The sequence below is a fragment of the Rousettus aegyptiacus genome, unplaced genomic scaffold (genome assembly GCF_014176215.1).
Source record: "Rousettus aegyptiacus isolate mRouAeg1 unplaced genomic scaffold, mRouAeg1.p scaffold_m13_p_8, whole genome shotgun sequence".
Lineage (NCBI taxonomy): Eukaryota > Metazoa > Chordata > Mammalia > Chiroptera > Pteropodidae > Rousettus > Rousettus aegyptiacus.
This window is the reverse complement of record NW_023416311.1, coordinates 82,413,643-82,429,909: the sequence shown is the minus strand read 5'-3', so window position 1 is coordinate 82,429,909 and position 16,267 is coordinate 82,413,643. Positions and strand designations below refer to the sequence as shown.

The window sequence follows — 16,267 nt, the reverse complement described above, 5'->3', positions numbered from 1 at the left end:
CTCACCCAATCCGTCTACAGCAGAGCCCACTCTCTTAACCACTATGCTACCAACACCTTCCTAACCTAACTAGAAAAGGCCAGGCATCAGGGAATACAATGTGAGTAGTGTCCGCTTCAGAAATGCAATACGACAGTAACTCAGTGTGATTCATCATCTCTTGACACACAATGAAATGTTATGGTAATAACTATCATTGAAATGTTATAGTAATAACTATCATTTATTTAAAACCAGTATGAATATGTCAACTGTACATACATAGTCATACATCTTATTATTTAGCATTAGGAATAATACAAAAGAAAATCGAAGTGGTAGCCCTCATGTTATTATGATAAATCAAAGAGCACAAAGCACTTACCTGAAGAATTTTATTGGCTGTTATTACTGGAGCCTCATCATTTATTGATTCAACAGTCACGAAAAGAGTTTGGGGAAAACTCTGTTTCCCCAGCTCTAAGCTATTTGCAAAGATGGTGAAATTGTCAAGAAGTTCCTCACTATCATCGTGAACATAGTAAATCAATTCATTCTCCACCTATTACCAACAACAAAAAAATCACCAACTTACTAAAATGTGATTTAAAAATATAAATAGCTTGCTATAAATAAATCTTAACTTTTTTATCTCTCTCTGAAACACAGAACATGTGTTCATACCATGAAGCTTGATTCTGACAATTAGAGTGTAAATTATAATGGATTATATCATTTTTATGAATAGATGCTGCATTCTAGAAATAAGTTTAAGGAGGAACAGAGTGACCAAGCAATGTAGGGTAAAAAGAATGCTGGACTGTCATCACAAGTCTTAAGTTCAAAGGCTATTTCTAACACTAAATTATGTTGTAGGCAAGTGATATAATCCAGCCTTGCTTCCAATGGAATAACATTCCCTAAAATTCAGACTCTACTTGTTTATTTAGAGTGATTAATTTTTGAAGCTGTGGATTGCTTTGTTGGGTAAGTCAGAATGTTAGATTTAGGCTCTGAAGTTTCCACCTGCTGGTTGGATTTCTGTTCTTTGTAAACATACGGGCAACTTTTAAGTTTACCCAAATTTCTCTTTTCTGAGTTAAGCATGCATTATTCCCTTGTTTTTTTCATATGAGTGGTTACACCTGCTACATCAGAATGCTGTTTCTCCTCCTTCAAAAGACAATTGTTTTTTGATGTATCTCTTAATAGATGCTACCCAACACTAACTACCATATATCTCTTGTGGACAAAATATAATGAAATATATTGGAACCAAATTATTCTATCAATGCAGATCTATCTCACTGTAATAACCCAAATGCAAACATTTACTTTTATCTCTTGTAGATTTCATCTTTCTAATTTTCATTCTGAAATGGTCATCAAATGAATTAGTTATTCCTCTTGGATTTGTAGTAACCACAAATCTGTTCAGAAATGCCTTTCATGTCTTTAAGGCTCTGATGGAAATACCCAAGAGCACAGGAGCAAAATCAGAGACCAAGAGAATTTTAAAGCTAGAAAGGAACTTGGCGTCAGTGAATCCGTGACCCAAACATACAACAGCACAGAGCTTCCAAAGCCCAACAGGAATAGGTGAACTTCTGAAAAATCTCTGGGGTTGTTTGTTTTGATAAAATACAGCCAAAATTTTTAAAAGTGCAACTTCACCCATTCCTATGGCACACTTCCTTTGAGCAAAGACTTTTGATCTCTCAGAGGTGTTTCTGACAAGAGTTGAAAAGTTTATGAAGACTCTCAAGGGAAGTCCTGGCTATTCGTACAAAAGGTGTGATGAGAATTTCTCTGGAGTTCCACGGGCAGGGGAACTGCGGGTCATAGGGCTGACCACGTGTTTTTGGAACATGCTGTCTTAAGCTATTTGTAAACAAACATGGAAGATGGCGCTGATCAGAGAGCAAGACAATTTTTAATTTTATAAGCTTTAGAAACATAGCATTTAAATAGATGTCACCTCTTTAGTATTTTTCCTGAGGAAATTCATCTTTGCTCAATAAAGTGGCACTCCCCTAAATTACATGCCATTTAATAGGCATTAATCTAAAGGCAGAAAAGAGGGTCTGGTAGGGGATTTTTTTATTTCTAGATTTCTAACACTAGAAAAAACATCTGCTGACCTGAAATTAAAGGATATAACAAACTTGTAGAAAATCTTAAAAGATTAAGAAGTATTCAGTCCCCTGTCACCAATCATGTTCAGGGCATATTGTGTCATTCATCTGCTCACATCCTCCCTCCTCCATTGCTCTCCACCTCACTCAGGGTCAAAGGTGAAGTCGAAGGCCCTCCCATACTGGACCTCCCTACCCTCATCTACTGCTCTCCTCACATTCATGCAACTCCGGCCACATTAAACTTGCATGCTCCCCGCACAGAGCAGTTCGTTTGCTCTTCCCTCTGCCTGAATGTTCTTCCTTCATATTCACCTCACTCACTTAGGAGCTTATAAAGGAAATGATGAGGATGTACCAGTTACTTTCCAATATTTAAAAAGAAAGTAATCGAAATCATGTTTTTATTCACTGTAAGAACGCAGTCTCACAATAATAACTTTCTAGCCCAAAGCACAGAAATTTGCTAGCAGCCTAGAGTTGGCTCTGGTTATTTAACGCCGATTGGACACCAGATTGGCAGTTGTGTCCAGCTGCTTTATTGCAGGAGCTGGACCGTTTTAGCCATTGATAGTGCTTTGATTTTCATAGGATGTGGCACAGAGTATAGACTCTATCAGTGTCTGTTGATGAAACAAGAGAATAAATGAGTGAAAAAAAATCCACTAACGGTTAAAGCATGCTTGTGTTAAATGTCTGGGTCTCATACTTTCGGAAGGACGCTGGCAGTGTGAAGTTCCTCTAGAACTGGGTAGCCAGGATGTTGCAGGGGCTAGAAATTCAAGACAAATGAGCAAAAGCTGGAGAAACCAGAGAAGTCGAATGCAAAGAAGACAAAATCCAAGGGAATCTGATAACTTTTTCCTTCAAATATCTGAAGAGCATTCATGAAAGGAGGTACAACTTGTTCTGTAAGCTACCAGAGCCAAGACCTATGAAAAGTTTTTAAGTGACAGATTTCTACTCAGCATAAAGAACTTTATAACAATTATTTTTTTTTAACTAGAAGGACCCATCTCAGGAAGTAATAAGTTTTCCATCATGTAAGATATTTAACCAATGGCTAGATGACCTCTCTATGAGGTTGCTGGGAAAGGGCTTCCGAGTTGGGAGCTTCAACTAGATACCCTTTGAGGCCCCATCACTCCCAAGAGTTAATGAACCTAAATAATAAACAGTTATGTTTTTCTCTCTCATACCCAAACATATTAACTGAGAGTTATTACCTGTTTCCTGGTAAATTTCATTAGCTTTACTCTTGGAAAATGAGAATTTTCAACATAACCATGTTTTGGTGGTTTGAGTAGAACAAATTCACAGTCAAGTCCTTCAAAGTATTTGCTTGGAATTTTGAGGTCATCTTCCAGGAGTGCTCTGGAACCACCTTCTTGGACTGTGAAGTTTTGTACCTCCAGAGGAATCCGCTTTGGGACAATATCCACCAAGATTTCAACTCCACTCACAGCTTGGAAACCATTCATCACATCCAGTAAAAAATGGTCCTTTTGTTGGTCAGGAGCAGTCTGCACATAATAGATATTACCATCATCAATATCCTGTTGTGTGAAAATCAAAGGGGACTTTTCATTTGCACCCAAGCTGCTTTCTTCTGGTAAAGATTTTCGGAGGTAGCCATGCATTGGTGGAGTTCTGACAATGAACGTTGCTTCTGAAGGGATATCATCTTCACGCACAGCCTTGAGTTTATATATGCAAGACATAGACACACAAAAAAAGAAATACATTAATACATGTAAGAGTCATGACCCTGGAACCAAATTTTTTCTATTAATGCCCACAAATGGCTTAAGTTACAATCAGGGTGGATACACAGTTTAAGCCTGGGTCCGTTTTGGTGACTATGCCAATATTTTGAATTTTAGCCCTAGTGGCAATGAAAAGTAATGGTCAACAGCACTTGAATAGCCGCTAACAGATTAACAAGGCATCATCCACAATGGCAAGAAACTCAGGATTCAGAAGGTTGAGATGAAAGAAATAAAATGGTAGAGGAAAGAGAATACAACGTGGAAGCAGCAGCAGTTGAATCACTGCAATTCTAAGACTGCAGAGGAAAGTGTATTTTTCTCCCTCATTTTAACTGGTTCAACATTTTCAATATATATTTAATCAACTGATTCAGCGAAATCCATCCCAACTGTCATTGTAACTGATTTATAGTCACTGGCCTGCACATGCCCCCTTGTGGGGAAACTTAAACATAAACTCTCTTAAGATCCTGGAAAATAATTGAGAAAAGCTGGTGGGCCCCACGTTCCCTTAGTCAAAACTCATTATTTGAAACATGATATAAGTTTCAAGTGTACAATTCTATAATACATTAACTGCCCATTGCATCTCCCCAATAATTAATTTAAAAATGTATTGTACTTCCCCCCTATGGATATTAAATAGGCATTAAACTGATGATTACAAAATAGGGAGAGTATGTTCTAATACAATTTTTTAAAACTACAGAATATAAGATACAAAAAAACCTAATTACTTAGTAAACTGCTTCTGATTTGAATTCATTTCTCTTTGGTGTTAGTGGCTATATTTAGCCTTCAAGTAAACTTGTTTGCAGTCCTGAAGGTAGACACAGAATACCTACATTTGTGGCCAATTGTCATAAATCAGTTTACGAAGCCTGTCCGAGATTGCCCTAAAAAGGACACTCTTTCCTAACTCTGATCAGCATGACTATGTCCAAGTGGGAGCCCCAGGGAACCAGATAGCTTCTGGTGGGAGGTCTCGAACCCAAAATTCCAGTGGTCTAGGCCAATTGTATCCATCTATTTCAGGAAACTACACAAGACTACACTCAGAGTTAAGGAAATAAACTGTAATATATTATCTTCTGCTGGTTTAAGAATCCTTTTTATGTTTGTTAAATTTTTCAAAGTTTTTATTTCCTGCTTCATTGCATTATAAATGTAACTCAGATCAAATAAAATATTGGCCATGTCACTATGAAAAATTTCAAAAAAGTAAAGCTCTTTTATCTACTATAATATATATATCCCCTGTTCATTCCCAGTTTGTCCTATACCAAACATACACACATAGTTAGGTGCCTGTGTGCACGCGGCTTTAAAACAAGGCTTAGTATTGCTTATATTCATTACCAACTATAGGGAAATTAGCAAAATAGAAATCATATAAACTTCCCTCATTTCTTCACAATGGCATCTACATTTTTTAAAAAGTAACTCCGAATACCAGAAGAGAAATCAATACAAAAATAGCTTTCAGAAGCAAAGAAATAGATTTGCCCCTGTGATTCTGGGAGGGCGAGACCGTGTGGTGCCAGGATGACTACCTACCTGGAGCTTTCCTCTCCCCAGTTTTACTGGTTTTCCTTCTTCAACTACAAGGGTCTTGCTGTGTAGAACCTGGGTGGGTTGTTGGTGGCTTTCCAAGGACACTTGCACATAGACACTCACTGCTAAATATGTTTCTTTAACTTTCACTGTCAGGTTGAACACATCGAAGTTGCCACTGCCATCGTGCCTATAAACCACATGTCCTTGCATCAAGTCATGCTGGGTAAATGTGTGGGACACAGAGCTGTTGACCAGCACTCTGCCATGCTTTGCAGGCTGCACGATACGGAATTCGATCTCGCGGTTCGTCCTAATATCTTGGTTTGTGGTGACACTGAGGTTGGCTGCTGTGAGCCTGCTGTCCTCTCCCCTCATTACGAGCAGCCCCGTGTTGTTGGCTAATTGGATGTAGGGGTCTGACACACTGACCTCAAGAAGGGACGACGTGTAGTGGACGCCATCTGTCACAAACAGCACAAAGCGGGCTGAATCTGCGCCCCGATGCCTGAAGAGCACGCGCCCTGCTTGTAGGTCGTCTTGCCTGAACTGGTAGAGTTTCTGAGTGGGGTCACTGGTTCGCACCAAGTCCCCATTTGGGATGCCCCGTCGGGTGTACAGCAATTGGCCATCATCAAAATCTGAGTCAGGGTCGTGGTAACAGAGATCTGCCAGTGTCAATAAGCGCTGGCCATTCCGTACAACGTGGAAGACCTTATCTACCACACGCACTGGTCTCTCATCATTTTTCGGCCCAATAGAAATGATGACTTTGAGTTCTGTAGACAAATGCTCCGTGTCAAGACCCCTGACCACTCCTTCTTGGCTCGTAGTGGAGGCCACGAGGAGGAATTCATCCCATTGGGTCTCGGAGTCATCATGGACATACATCAGCCGCTCACCCACTATGTCTTCGTTAGTGAATGTGGTGACATTGTCATGACTTCCCAGAGAATGTGAAAAGTTAACCAGTTTCAGCTTCCCATGTTGAGGACTCCTCATGAGTTTATACTGGAAGGTCTGATTGTCCAGGGTTTGAGCGAATAATTCAGATTTCGTGATTAACTTCTCTCCTCCTTCTTTTACAAATAATCCTCTGTTAGTTAAAATAATGTGTGTCTTAGCTGGTTTTAAGTTTATTGTGAAAGTATAATCTTTTGATTCTATGTGCTTTGCAACAATCGAGAACGTAAAAGTATCTTGTGTGTCTTCCCTAGGCCTCTCCTGTGGTTCATAACTTACCTTTGAGTCTGTAATGTCATGTTGGCTGAAGATTGAGTTTGTTTTTAGAACTTTATTGCCAAGTAGCAATTTTCCTTTCTTAGGTGGGGTCTGTAACTTAAAATGTAGTTCCTCCTCAGCTACTTCCACACCCTCTGTGACAGCCTGTAAGTGATCACAATTCAATACTTGTCTGTTTCTTTTATCGATCTCGAGAGGAACAATTTTTAGAAGTGTAAACTTTAGCCACTGTACGGTAACAGGAAACATCAACTCCCCACTGATTTTTCCTTCTATGTTAACTTTAAATTTAAAGTGATCTGTAACATTTTCTAGCTGTAATTCTTTGAATGTACTGCAGTACCGGATCTGACCCCGATCAATGGAATGCTGAGAAAAGGTACTAACTTGTTTCCATTCGCCACTTGACTCCTGCCGCTGAATCTGGCCAAACTGAGGTAGACGAGTGATAATGTAGTGGGTTTCCATCTCATGATGTTCACCATTAACCTCCACTGACAAGTTGCTCTGTGTAATCAGAACTGTGTCACCCTGTCGTACGACCACCCCTGTTCTATTGGCCACTTCAAAGTCCCAAGGAACAGCCATGACCCGTAACACCACTGTATTGCTAACTAACTCGCCATCGCTTGCTCTGAGAAGGATCCGAGAATTCTGATGGCCTCTGTGCACATAGAAAATGTTGCCGTCTTTTAAATCCCCAAGGGTAAAGCCATTAACGGCTCTCCCGGGATCATTGGTATTTTCTAAAAATCCAGCATCTGAATCGAAGTTGCCAAGAACTGAAAGACTAAGACTCAAGGAATCTGTGTCAGGGTCTGACACATGGATTATATCTGGAGTCAGTTGCTTCTTTGACTTCTCAAACAGGAGAAGCAAGTTTCCTTCAGGAAGCTTAAGGTATGGGGGATCATTTACTGGAATGACAATAATGTTAAACACATAGGGAACGTGACCTTGTAGATACAAAGGCATTTCCTCCTTGCTGTTGGAAGAGACCGAAAATGTGAAGTAATCCCTAGTTTCTTCCGAACCATCATGGACATACCGAACTTTCCCTTGCTCCAAATCTAACAGAGTAAAAGCCTTCCCCGTCTCCTGTTCGGGGGAAACAGCTAATCGAAGGAACCCATGAATAGGCATTTCTTTTATTTTAAATAGTATTTGAGAATGGTGGATACCCAAATCTTTAAATTTCATACCCACTTTCACATGCCTTTGTTCCAGCAAGGCTTGCCCACCTTCTTGGACCTCCAAGTCATTCAGAACCAAGAAAGAGCTACTTGCATCTTGAAGAAAAAGCTTGCCGGCCTCAGGAATAGCAGGGGAAGGGAGAACTTCTGACCGAAGCACATTTTCTGTTGTTGTTATGGAAAGATTTTCGGCATCGCGAGACTTCATTTTACACCCAACAGATATATCTTTGGAAACGAGGGCATCCTTTAATGCCCTCTTTTCTGAGTTGGCTTCCAAGCCTTTTAAGCACCCTTTGAAAGAGATTCTTCGAGTAGATTTCCTAGGCACAGAGGCAAGTTCTAACTTCTTAACTTCTTCTCTCTTGCGGTTATCAAGACCTCCCACAAAGAGGGGGCCTTCAGATACAAACGGTTTGCCTTTCAAAGGCAGCGATGCCCTTACCCCTTGTTCATCTACCATCAGGTCCAGATGCCTTTCAGTGAATCTGAGTTGAATAACATGCCACTTGTCATCACTCACTAAGCGAAAAGAAGAGAGCCGAGTAGTACTTTTACTCCTTCCTACGTGAGCTCTCAATACACCTTTAACAATTTCCAAAGCGACAAACTCTCCTTCTCTACCTGACTGAAATAAAATCAAGGCTTGTTGAGTTCCGGTCTGCAGAGCAAATTCCAATAGCCCTTCCCCTTGCATCTTCCATTGTGGGAAGGTGATATAGGATCTGGAGCTAAAGAAATTGATGGCTTCACCCTCCCCTGCGAAAAATTCATCACTGCATCCCAGTGACACCTCATAGACCTTCTTAAAACCAGGGTAAGATCTTAGGGATGTAAGGATCTCCCTCTGGTTAAATACCACATCCTCCATACATCCACGGAAATTGGGGAGCTCTCCAACTAGGTAAGGGACATCAAGCCCATTGTGGCCTCCTACGTAGACTCCATGTCGAAAGTGCAAATTGTGCATCCCACCAGTAACCTGGCCAGTTGTCTCATAATGTTTGTCAACAACCAGAGAGACAGTATCCTTAACACAGTACAGTTCCACTAAATGCCAGGTCAAGTCATCCACATGAAGTCTCTGTTCAGAAAGGAGTACTTGTTCACCTGCCCCAAGATTCGCTCTCACCTGAAAGAAAAAGAATCAATCAATTTCATATTACAGGGTTTTATTAAGAAAACAGGGCCATTCAGAGAGAAAGAGAAACTTGAACATGAAAACTTTTTCTATATTTATGGGCTACATATTGAGGTTAAAATTTTTCAGAGTCAGAATATTTAAGACAAATTGAAGAAGATCCTACCCTTGCAGATGACACATGATTTTATTCGTGAAATAACACTAATCAAAGGGATAACTGTTTTGTTCTCTTTCTCTCACTGTTTTTCTCTGCAGTAATTGAATGCTTATATGGCTTTAAGGATTTTTAAAAATCTTACCCATAAATTTCCTGAGAGAAGTTCTATTATACAGTAGTCATTTTCCCCAGCTGCAAGAAAAAGTAATCCCTGTGGTTTGCTGGTTTGAAATTTCAATCGAAGAGATAACTCAGAGGAAAATTCTATGACATTGAGCTCCACATAGCTTTCACCATAAAAAGAAGCTAGGGAGAAATTTTTAAAAGAAACATGTTAGTAACTTTATTACACAATGACTGTTTCACTTTATATTATCATCTCCCTTCAGGGACTGACCCTGCTGAAGACAGCTGCCCTGCTCAAGGCCACTCCTGCTTCCTGGGTACCCCACGGATCCGACATGGGGGTATAAAAGCTCACTGTTCTCTCGCCCCAACTCAGGACAGCTCTGATGGGTCAGTCTCTCTTCAAAAGTCTCAAGAGGGGCGGCTGGGGCTTTCACTAAAACTGAATTGCCATTCGACTTCTCCATCTACCCAATACTGCTTCCTTCCCTTCCACAGTAACTAATCTGAAGTCACTGGAGGTAAACTGGTATAACGGTGGAAGGGAACACATTAGCTGGCTATGAAATATCAAGCTGTGAAAAATATAGGGCAAATAGTAACCACGAGGACAATAGAATTGGGTGTCTATTGCTAAGTTTGAATCAAGTTTTGGGAAAAGATAAAATTTACAAGAGATTAGTTGACAATTACGAGCTAAGTGTGAAAGCCAGAGTATTTCCCTGGTAGTCTTTCTCATCTCTTATAGCAGGAGGACAGAGAAAGGCGAGACTCTCACCCAAGAATTAATCAACAGAGTAGTCGAGCTCCAAATAAAGTCCCAACCAAGACAGGCTTGCTTTGACAAGACTATGGCTCTGGTTGGGAAAGAATGGAACCCTGACATATGGAATGGAGACATTGGATTGGTGCATTCAAATATCTTGGGTCCTTAGATCCCTCTGAATCCTCGTAACCTGCAGAATTGACCTATTTCCCTATTAAGTATGGCACTCTTTATGCTTAAAGAAGATGCAGAGGCCTCTCCCTACAAGCAACATGTGAACCCTAAAGATAGGTCCCCATCTTTCCTCCTGACCATTAGACCAAAAACAAATGTTAAGGCACAACACAACCTGTGTGGGGATATGCTAGGCTTGATGTGGGAGGAAAGGGACTAGACCATAAAGGAGCTGGGGGACCCACCAGGAACGGACTGCCAGTAGCTGAGAGAATACACAGGGAACTGAGGGTATCTGATCAAGAGGACAGAAACATAAGTTTGAATAAGGGAGAATTCATAGATTTCGGAGCACTCTCCTAAGGTAGAGGATATAACATGCTGGCAAACGGTATAAACTCACTGCTAAGGGGACTCCTAGTAGCACAAACAATGCAATGATGCACCCTGAGACAGACATGACAGAATTGCCAAGACAGATGATGGAAGAAGAGATTAAAGGGATGGAAGTGGTATCTCCGGGATACAGCATGAATAGGGCCAGAGGCACAAGCAAGTTACACAAGATGGTAGCTCCATGTCATTATCATTCTTGCGCCAGCACCTTTTCCTCAGCCCGCACATGTGGCTGCATAAGGATCCCTTATTACCAGCTGATGGAGGAGCAAAACACCTGAACTTGGTTCATGGAGGAGTTAACTTCATCATACGGGTGCAAGCTGAAAATGGACCCCTACTGCACTATAGCGCTTCTTAGAGGTGGCCATGAAAAACAGTAGTGAGCGGAAATTCCTAAATAAATAGAATTTGGGGCTGTACTCTTCATCATCCACTTTATATGAGAGAAAAGTGGTCTGAGATTAGAATACGTAAAAACTGATAGGTAGCAGTAAATGGCCCAAGCAGATGGTCAGGAGACTAGAATGAGACAGATTGAATGAAAAGGCACAGGAGGTCTGGAATAGATACATGAATGTCAGCATGAAGCGGGAATATCATTATATTGCATGCCCACCAGAAAACATCCCCCAAAAAATGGCATTAAACAATCAGGCAGACAAAATGACTTGGCCGATGGGCAACGGCCAGCCTCTGTCACCTGCCGCCCCTACTTTGCCACAATGGGTGTATGATGAAGAGCATGTTGTATTAAAATTACTTGTTTATTCATCTATCTCCCGCACTATTTCACGAGTTGAAATAGTGCGGGAGATAGATGAATAAACAATGATCACGGACCATTTCTTTTGTATCTTTCTCTCTGCAATACCCGGCACAGTACCTGGCACACAGGTGGCATAATAGATTCTGCCGGTGCCCCATTTAGATCCCTTTTAACGGATTGGTGCACACATCTTCCAACAAATAAACTTTGTTGACCATAACTTTTGTGGGCCCCAGTAAGTGCCTCAAAATGACAACAGCAATCAAGAAATTTCAGTAAAATTATACCCCCTGCCCTGGAGGGCAACCTATAACCAATAATGGAAACAGATGTGCAAAATATGTAGAAGTCTGTGTTGCCACGCATGTTGTTCTCCAGAGATAAGGCTGAGATGAGATCAGCTGAAACTACATCTTTGCTTGGGTGCTTCCCCTGATTTATCCTGCATCCCTCACTTCCTTGGTTGTCTCCTTGTAGTATTCACTCAATAATTCGCTTGCACAAGAACTCCTGCCTAACCCTCTCTCTCTATGGAACCACACCTAAGATAGGCAGGCAGCAAGCAAGCATTTATTAAACCAAACTAAACTAACCTTATTTCACAGTTCAGTAAATTCAGGTCTAGAGAGGCTTAGGGACTCAGGTAAAGTCAACGGTTAGTTTGAAACACAGCTAAGACAAAAAAACAAGCATTCCCAACCACCGATCCAGTGTTTTTACCAAGATACGAGTTGATACAGAGATGATTGTGATCTCTACAGACTTTCTCAGATATACACAAGCACCCTTTTCTCTAATTAAAAACAGCCATTAATAGTTAACTCAATAAAACTAAAATGTAGGGATAAGGTCATAAAGTTGACACAAGGAATTATAAACCTACTAGCTATCCTAGTTTATCCTCCTGGCCTTCCCATAACTGAATCCCCCCACTCCAATTTTTGACAGACGTAGAGGCTGTATTGTTAAGTTTTCAAAACCAGGAAATGTTTTCTAAATCATAAAATCTACCGCTGAGAATGACTAAGTAACATTAATAAACAACATCCCTATATTTTCCCACGGTTCACCTCTCTGGCACTAAATCAATTCCAGCCCCAGCTGGTAGCTAGAAATTTCCACTGCCTCAAGGGAAAAACAAGGAAGCAAGTTTAAAACTTCTGGTTTTAAAACTTCCTTGCTTACCTCCAAATTGACCCCAATTTTTGTGGGCCCCAGTAAGTGCCTCAAAATAACAATGAAAAGCAAATAGAAGCACAAGTAAAACTGCTCCTAGAAAAAGAAAGGTGATCCCTACCCACAGTGAAGGAAAAGGTATGATTTCAGTATTATATGTATGTAGCAAATCAAGTAGAACAAAAATCAGAGCAACGTGTGTGCTTAAATAAAAGGTGAAATGGTTGAATGGAAGCCAAAGTTTGGCAGTAAGGTGGATAAAATTCTTTTCATGGAAAGTTAGCATTTCTATTTCTAATTTCTGCCAGGTGGGTGAGATTGTTTCTTTTCCTAACTTTAGAATTGGTTCCCATTGCTTCTTCTAAACTACATCTTCCTGGGTTTTTGTTTGATTTGGGTTTTGTGTTTGTTTTAGGGTTTGTTTGTTGTCGTTTTGTTTTTACTATTCGAGCAACTACTACGTGTCTATCAGGAGTTTAAGGTAGGGAATTAATAAGACAAAGGGGCTTGCAATCTACCAGAGGAAAAAGCTGCTTAGAAAGAAGAGTGTATCCAAGTGACATTAGACAGTTGGCACAACAGAAGCTTGTTGGGGGCCAATCTGGGATATGAAGAAAGGAACAATCTAATCATAAAGTGTCTCTCCCTGACAGATTCAAGAGTCCCATCCTACATGCACTTATTCTGTCCACAAATATGCCAAGCGTCTGGTACTGGAGAGTCAATGGTGAATGAGATAGACTGCTAATCAAGGAATTACAGTTGCTCAGTTATTAGCTGGGAAATGTAGACCAAAATAGAAGCACTTGGCCTAGCAGGAGGATGGAGTAAGGTCCCTCAGGCAATGGCTTCTAAGAAGAGCAGGTAAAGGGTTAGGGAGAAGAGAAGAGAAAAAAAAAAAAAGAAGGGAGAGACAAAAAGGAAGGAAAGAGATGACTGCAAGGAACTGAAGGTGTGGTACAGTGTGAGGAGCGTTGGCCATGGCAGAAGTTGCAGAGCTTTGACGGATCGGCGGCAAACAGTCAGAGGGTAAATGCCACTGCATTCATCTGAAAGATCTTCCCAATTAAAGTGTGCGCACGCTCGTGCTTGCAAATGTACCCACCCTGTGGGTTACTACTCCTTAAGGGCCCTTATCATGATTTCTCATTACCTTCTTTGTTTTCTTGGTTATTATTCAGCTCCAATATCAAACCAGCATAAATAGAATGTAAGATTTTTAGTTCAAGAGCATTTGTTAGTCTTGATTGCTGCTCGATTCTCAGTGCCTACAATAGGGCACAGCACATTGCAGGCACTCAATAAATGACAGCTTTGAAAGCCAAATCCGAGTTCAGACTCAATCCAAAGAGGGCCATAAAGGGATCAAACAGGGAAACAAAACAATCAGATTGCAATTTAGAAGCTGACACTGGCTGAAATGCAAAGAAAAAACTCAAAGGGATGGTGCATACAAGGAAGCAGACATGGGGAGAAGTAGGTGGGCTCAGGGGATATTTAAGAAATAGGACTCTCAGGGAAGGGAAAGGGAGAAAACAAGGGTGCAAATCCAGATTACCTTCCAGATTTCTGGCTGGGTGTCTCCTCACTGAGGAGACTCTGGGAAGAGAGGCTTTGGATTCCTTTTGCTTTGTTTTGTTGGTGCGTCTATGACAAGAAATTTTTAATGAACTGAGTTGGAAATGGCTGACTGACCAACTGGATCCCTGTGGGCGGGGGCCCATTCACCAGGAGAGCCTTACAAACAACATTAAGAATGTCAAACCTTATTCTGCAGACGGTGGTTTTCGGTTGGGAAGAGACGCTGTGTTTTAGAAAGATCAGTTTGGTGACTGTGTGAAGGGGAATCAAGAGCAAGATGCAAATTTACTGAGAAAGTATTCCAAAAAAAGATTTCAGAACTGTTTGCTTTCACTGAAAATCAGAATTGGGTATTCTAATTTTTATAATATAATGTTTTCATAATATAATATTGGGGGCGTTTTTATATTGTACCCCTTTACACATTGCCTTTCCCCCAAATATGTTCTACAGATGATATAAGTATAGGAGCTTATTTTTTAAATTAAAATTAAAAAAAAAAAAAAACCAGAAACAAAACTACTCCGCTAAAATATTTGCATTATACAAAATCCTAAAGTGAAGCCCTGAGAAGAGATTCGTAACACTATGCAGCAGCTCTTGCTCATGCTGTCATTGGAGTGGAGTAACTTACTGGGAAAAGAAAGCCACACTCTGCCCTACAATTACATTCTTAAGAATCTCTACCATGTTTTACTACGCTATCGATGGTGCACGCTTTATCAAACCAAAGTAGGATATTTATTCAAGAGACAACTGACTTTAACCAGAGTACTCTGAGAAAGAAGAAATAACTTAGCACACACATCTAACATACTGTGGGAGGCCCAACCTCTTTATTCACTGAAAGCAAATCCCCACAGGGACAGTTCTAAAAGTCTCTCCAACAAAACTCTTGGGTCTCCTAATATGTAAACTGGAACAAAATAAGTGAGCAAGGAGATATTTGCTGCAGAGCAGGCTTTTGAGGGGATGTTGAGCTGAGGGAAGGGAGCCTCTGGCACCACGTTGCTATGCTTAAGGAGTTGCTGACACATTGGAGGGGGGTGGGGAAGGGGGTCAGGGTGGAGCAAGTCGTAGGCCCAGGGCCACTGTGAGAATGCAAATCTTGGGTTTCCAGGTAGAGCCAGAGCAATTTACAGCTTTGGAATTCTTGCTGTTTCAGAACAGGGCCCAGTAGGCTCTCATTTTTCATTCATTCCTGAAATATTAGCCTCCATGCCAGCTGCTCGGGTTGCAAAGAGCGCTGACACCTACCCTTTCCCTTGCCTCCTCTCAATGCGGCATTCTCCAGGCCCGCTGCACACAGCCCTGCAGGTTGTGCCCCACGCAACTCTAGGGAGATCTGTACATGTTGAATCTGCAGATTCCTGTAGCAGCCCCTGGAATGGGGCAGTGAGGCAGTCCTGGTCCCTGGCCAGCCCAGGAAGAGCCGACAACTCCCTTCTTAGTGACTACAGAGCCAATGTCCTATCCTGGATGCTTCACTTATATGACACGTTTCCATGTTTGCTACCCCACTGTTTGGGAGCTTTCCAGGTCCCAGTCACAGTCTTTGGAGTAAATGCTGAACATAGCCTCACTCCCCACAGGGACAGAACCTTCCCTAAAGCCTCCAGCCCCTCATTCCTCTCTGATGCCATGTGCCATCTTCTGACTATCAGAACTATATGGCCCTTGTTATTATCTTTTACTAGGAAAAAAAACTCCCTGCATAATTTTCCTATTGTTGCTGCAACAAATTACTACAAATTTAATGGCTTAAAATGACACAGATTTATTGTCTTACACTTCTGGAAGACAGAAGTTTGAGACGGGGCTCACTGAGCTAAAATTAAGGTGTCTGCAGGCCACATTCCTCTGGAGGCTCTGGGGCTTCTAGAGACTGTCACATTTCCAGGCTCGTGACCCCCTCCCCCCCGTCACATTCTCCTTCTCTGACTCTGACTCTTCTGCCTTCCTCTTTAAATACCCTTGTGATAGCATTTAGGGTCAACCCGGATAATCCAAGATAATCTCCCCATCCCCAAATCCTTAATTTGTTCACATCTGCAGAATTCCTTTTGCCATGTAAAGTCATATAGTCCATGTTCTGGAAATTAGGAT

General features: G+C 41.2%; 1 protein-coding gene across 3 annotated transcripts in view; it reads right to left on the bottom strand.

Annotated features, from left to right (window-relative positions):
* The window catches only part of LOC107509651 (chondroitin sulfate proteoglycan 4), a 54,507-nt gene that overhangs the window by 35,219 nt on the left and 3,021 nt on the right, over window positions 1-16,267 (bottom strand). The window contains exons 1-5 of one of the 3 annotated variants that reach the window (XM_036225849.1): window positions 14,139-14,541; window positions 9,316-9,479; window positions 5,441-9,004; window positions 3,341-3,811; window positions 365-541 (exon numbers count right to left, since the gene is read on the bottom strand). In XM_036225849.1, the coding sequence (XP_036081742.1) occupies window positions 365-541; window positions 3,341-3,811; window positions 5,441-9,004; window positions 9,316-9,479; window positions 14,139-14,304 (4,542 nt within the window). In that variant the 5' untranslated portion in view covers window positions 14,305-14,541. Of the gene's footprint in view, window positions 1-364; window positions 542-3,340; window positions 3,818-5,440; window positions 9,005-9,315; window positions 9,480-14,138; window positions 14,542-16,267 lie in introns of those variants that run through there. The other 2 variants (XM_036225850.1, XM_016142349.2) reach the window with 2 other exon arrangements.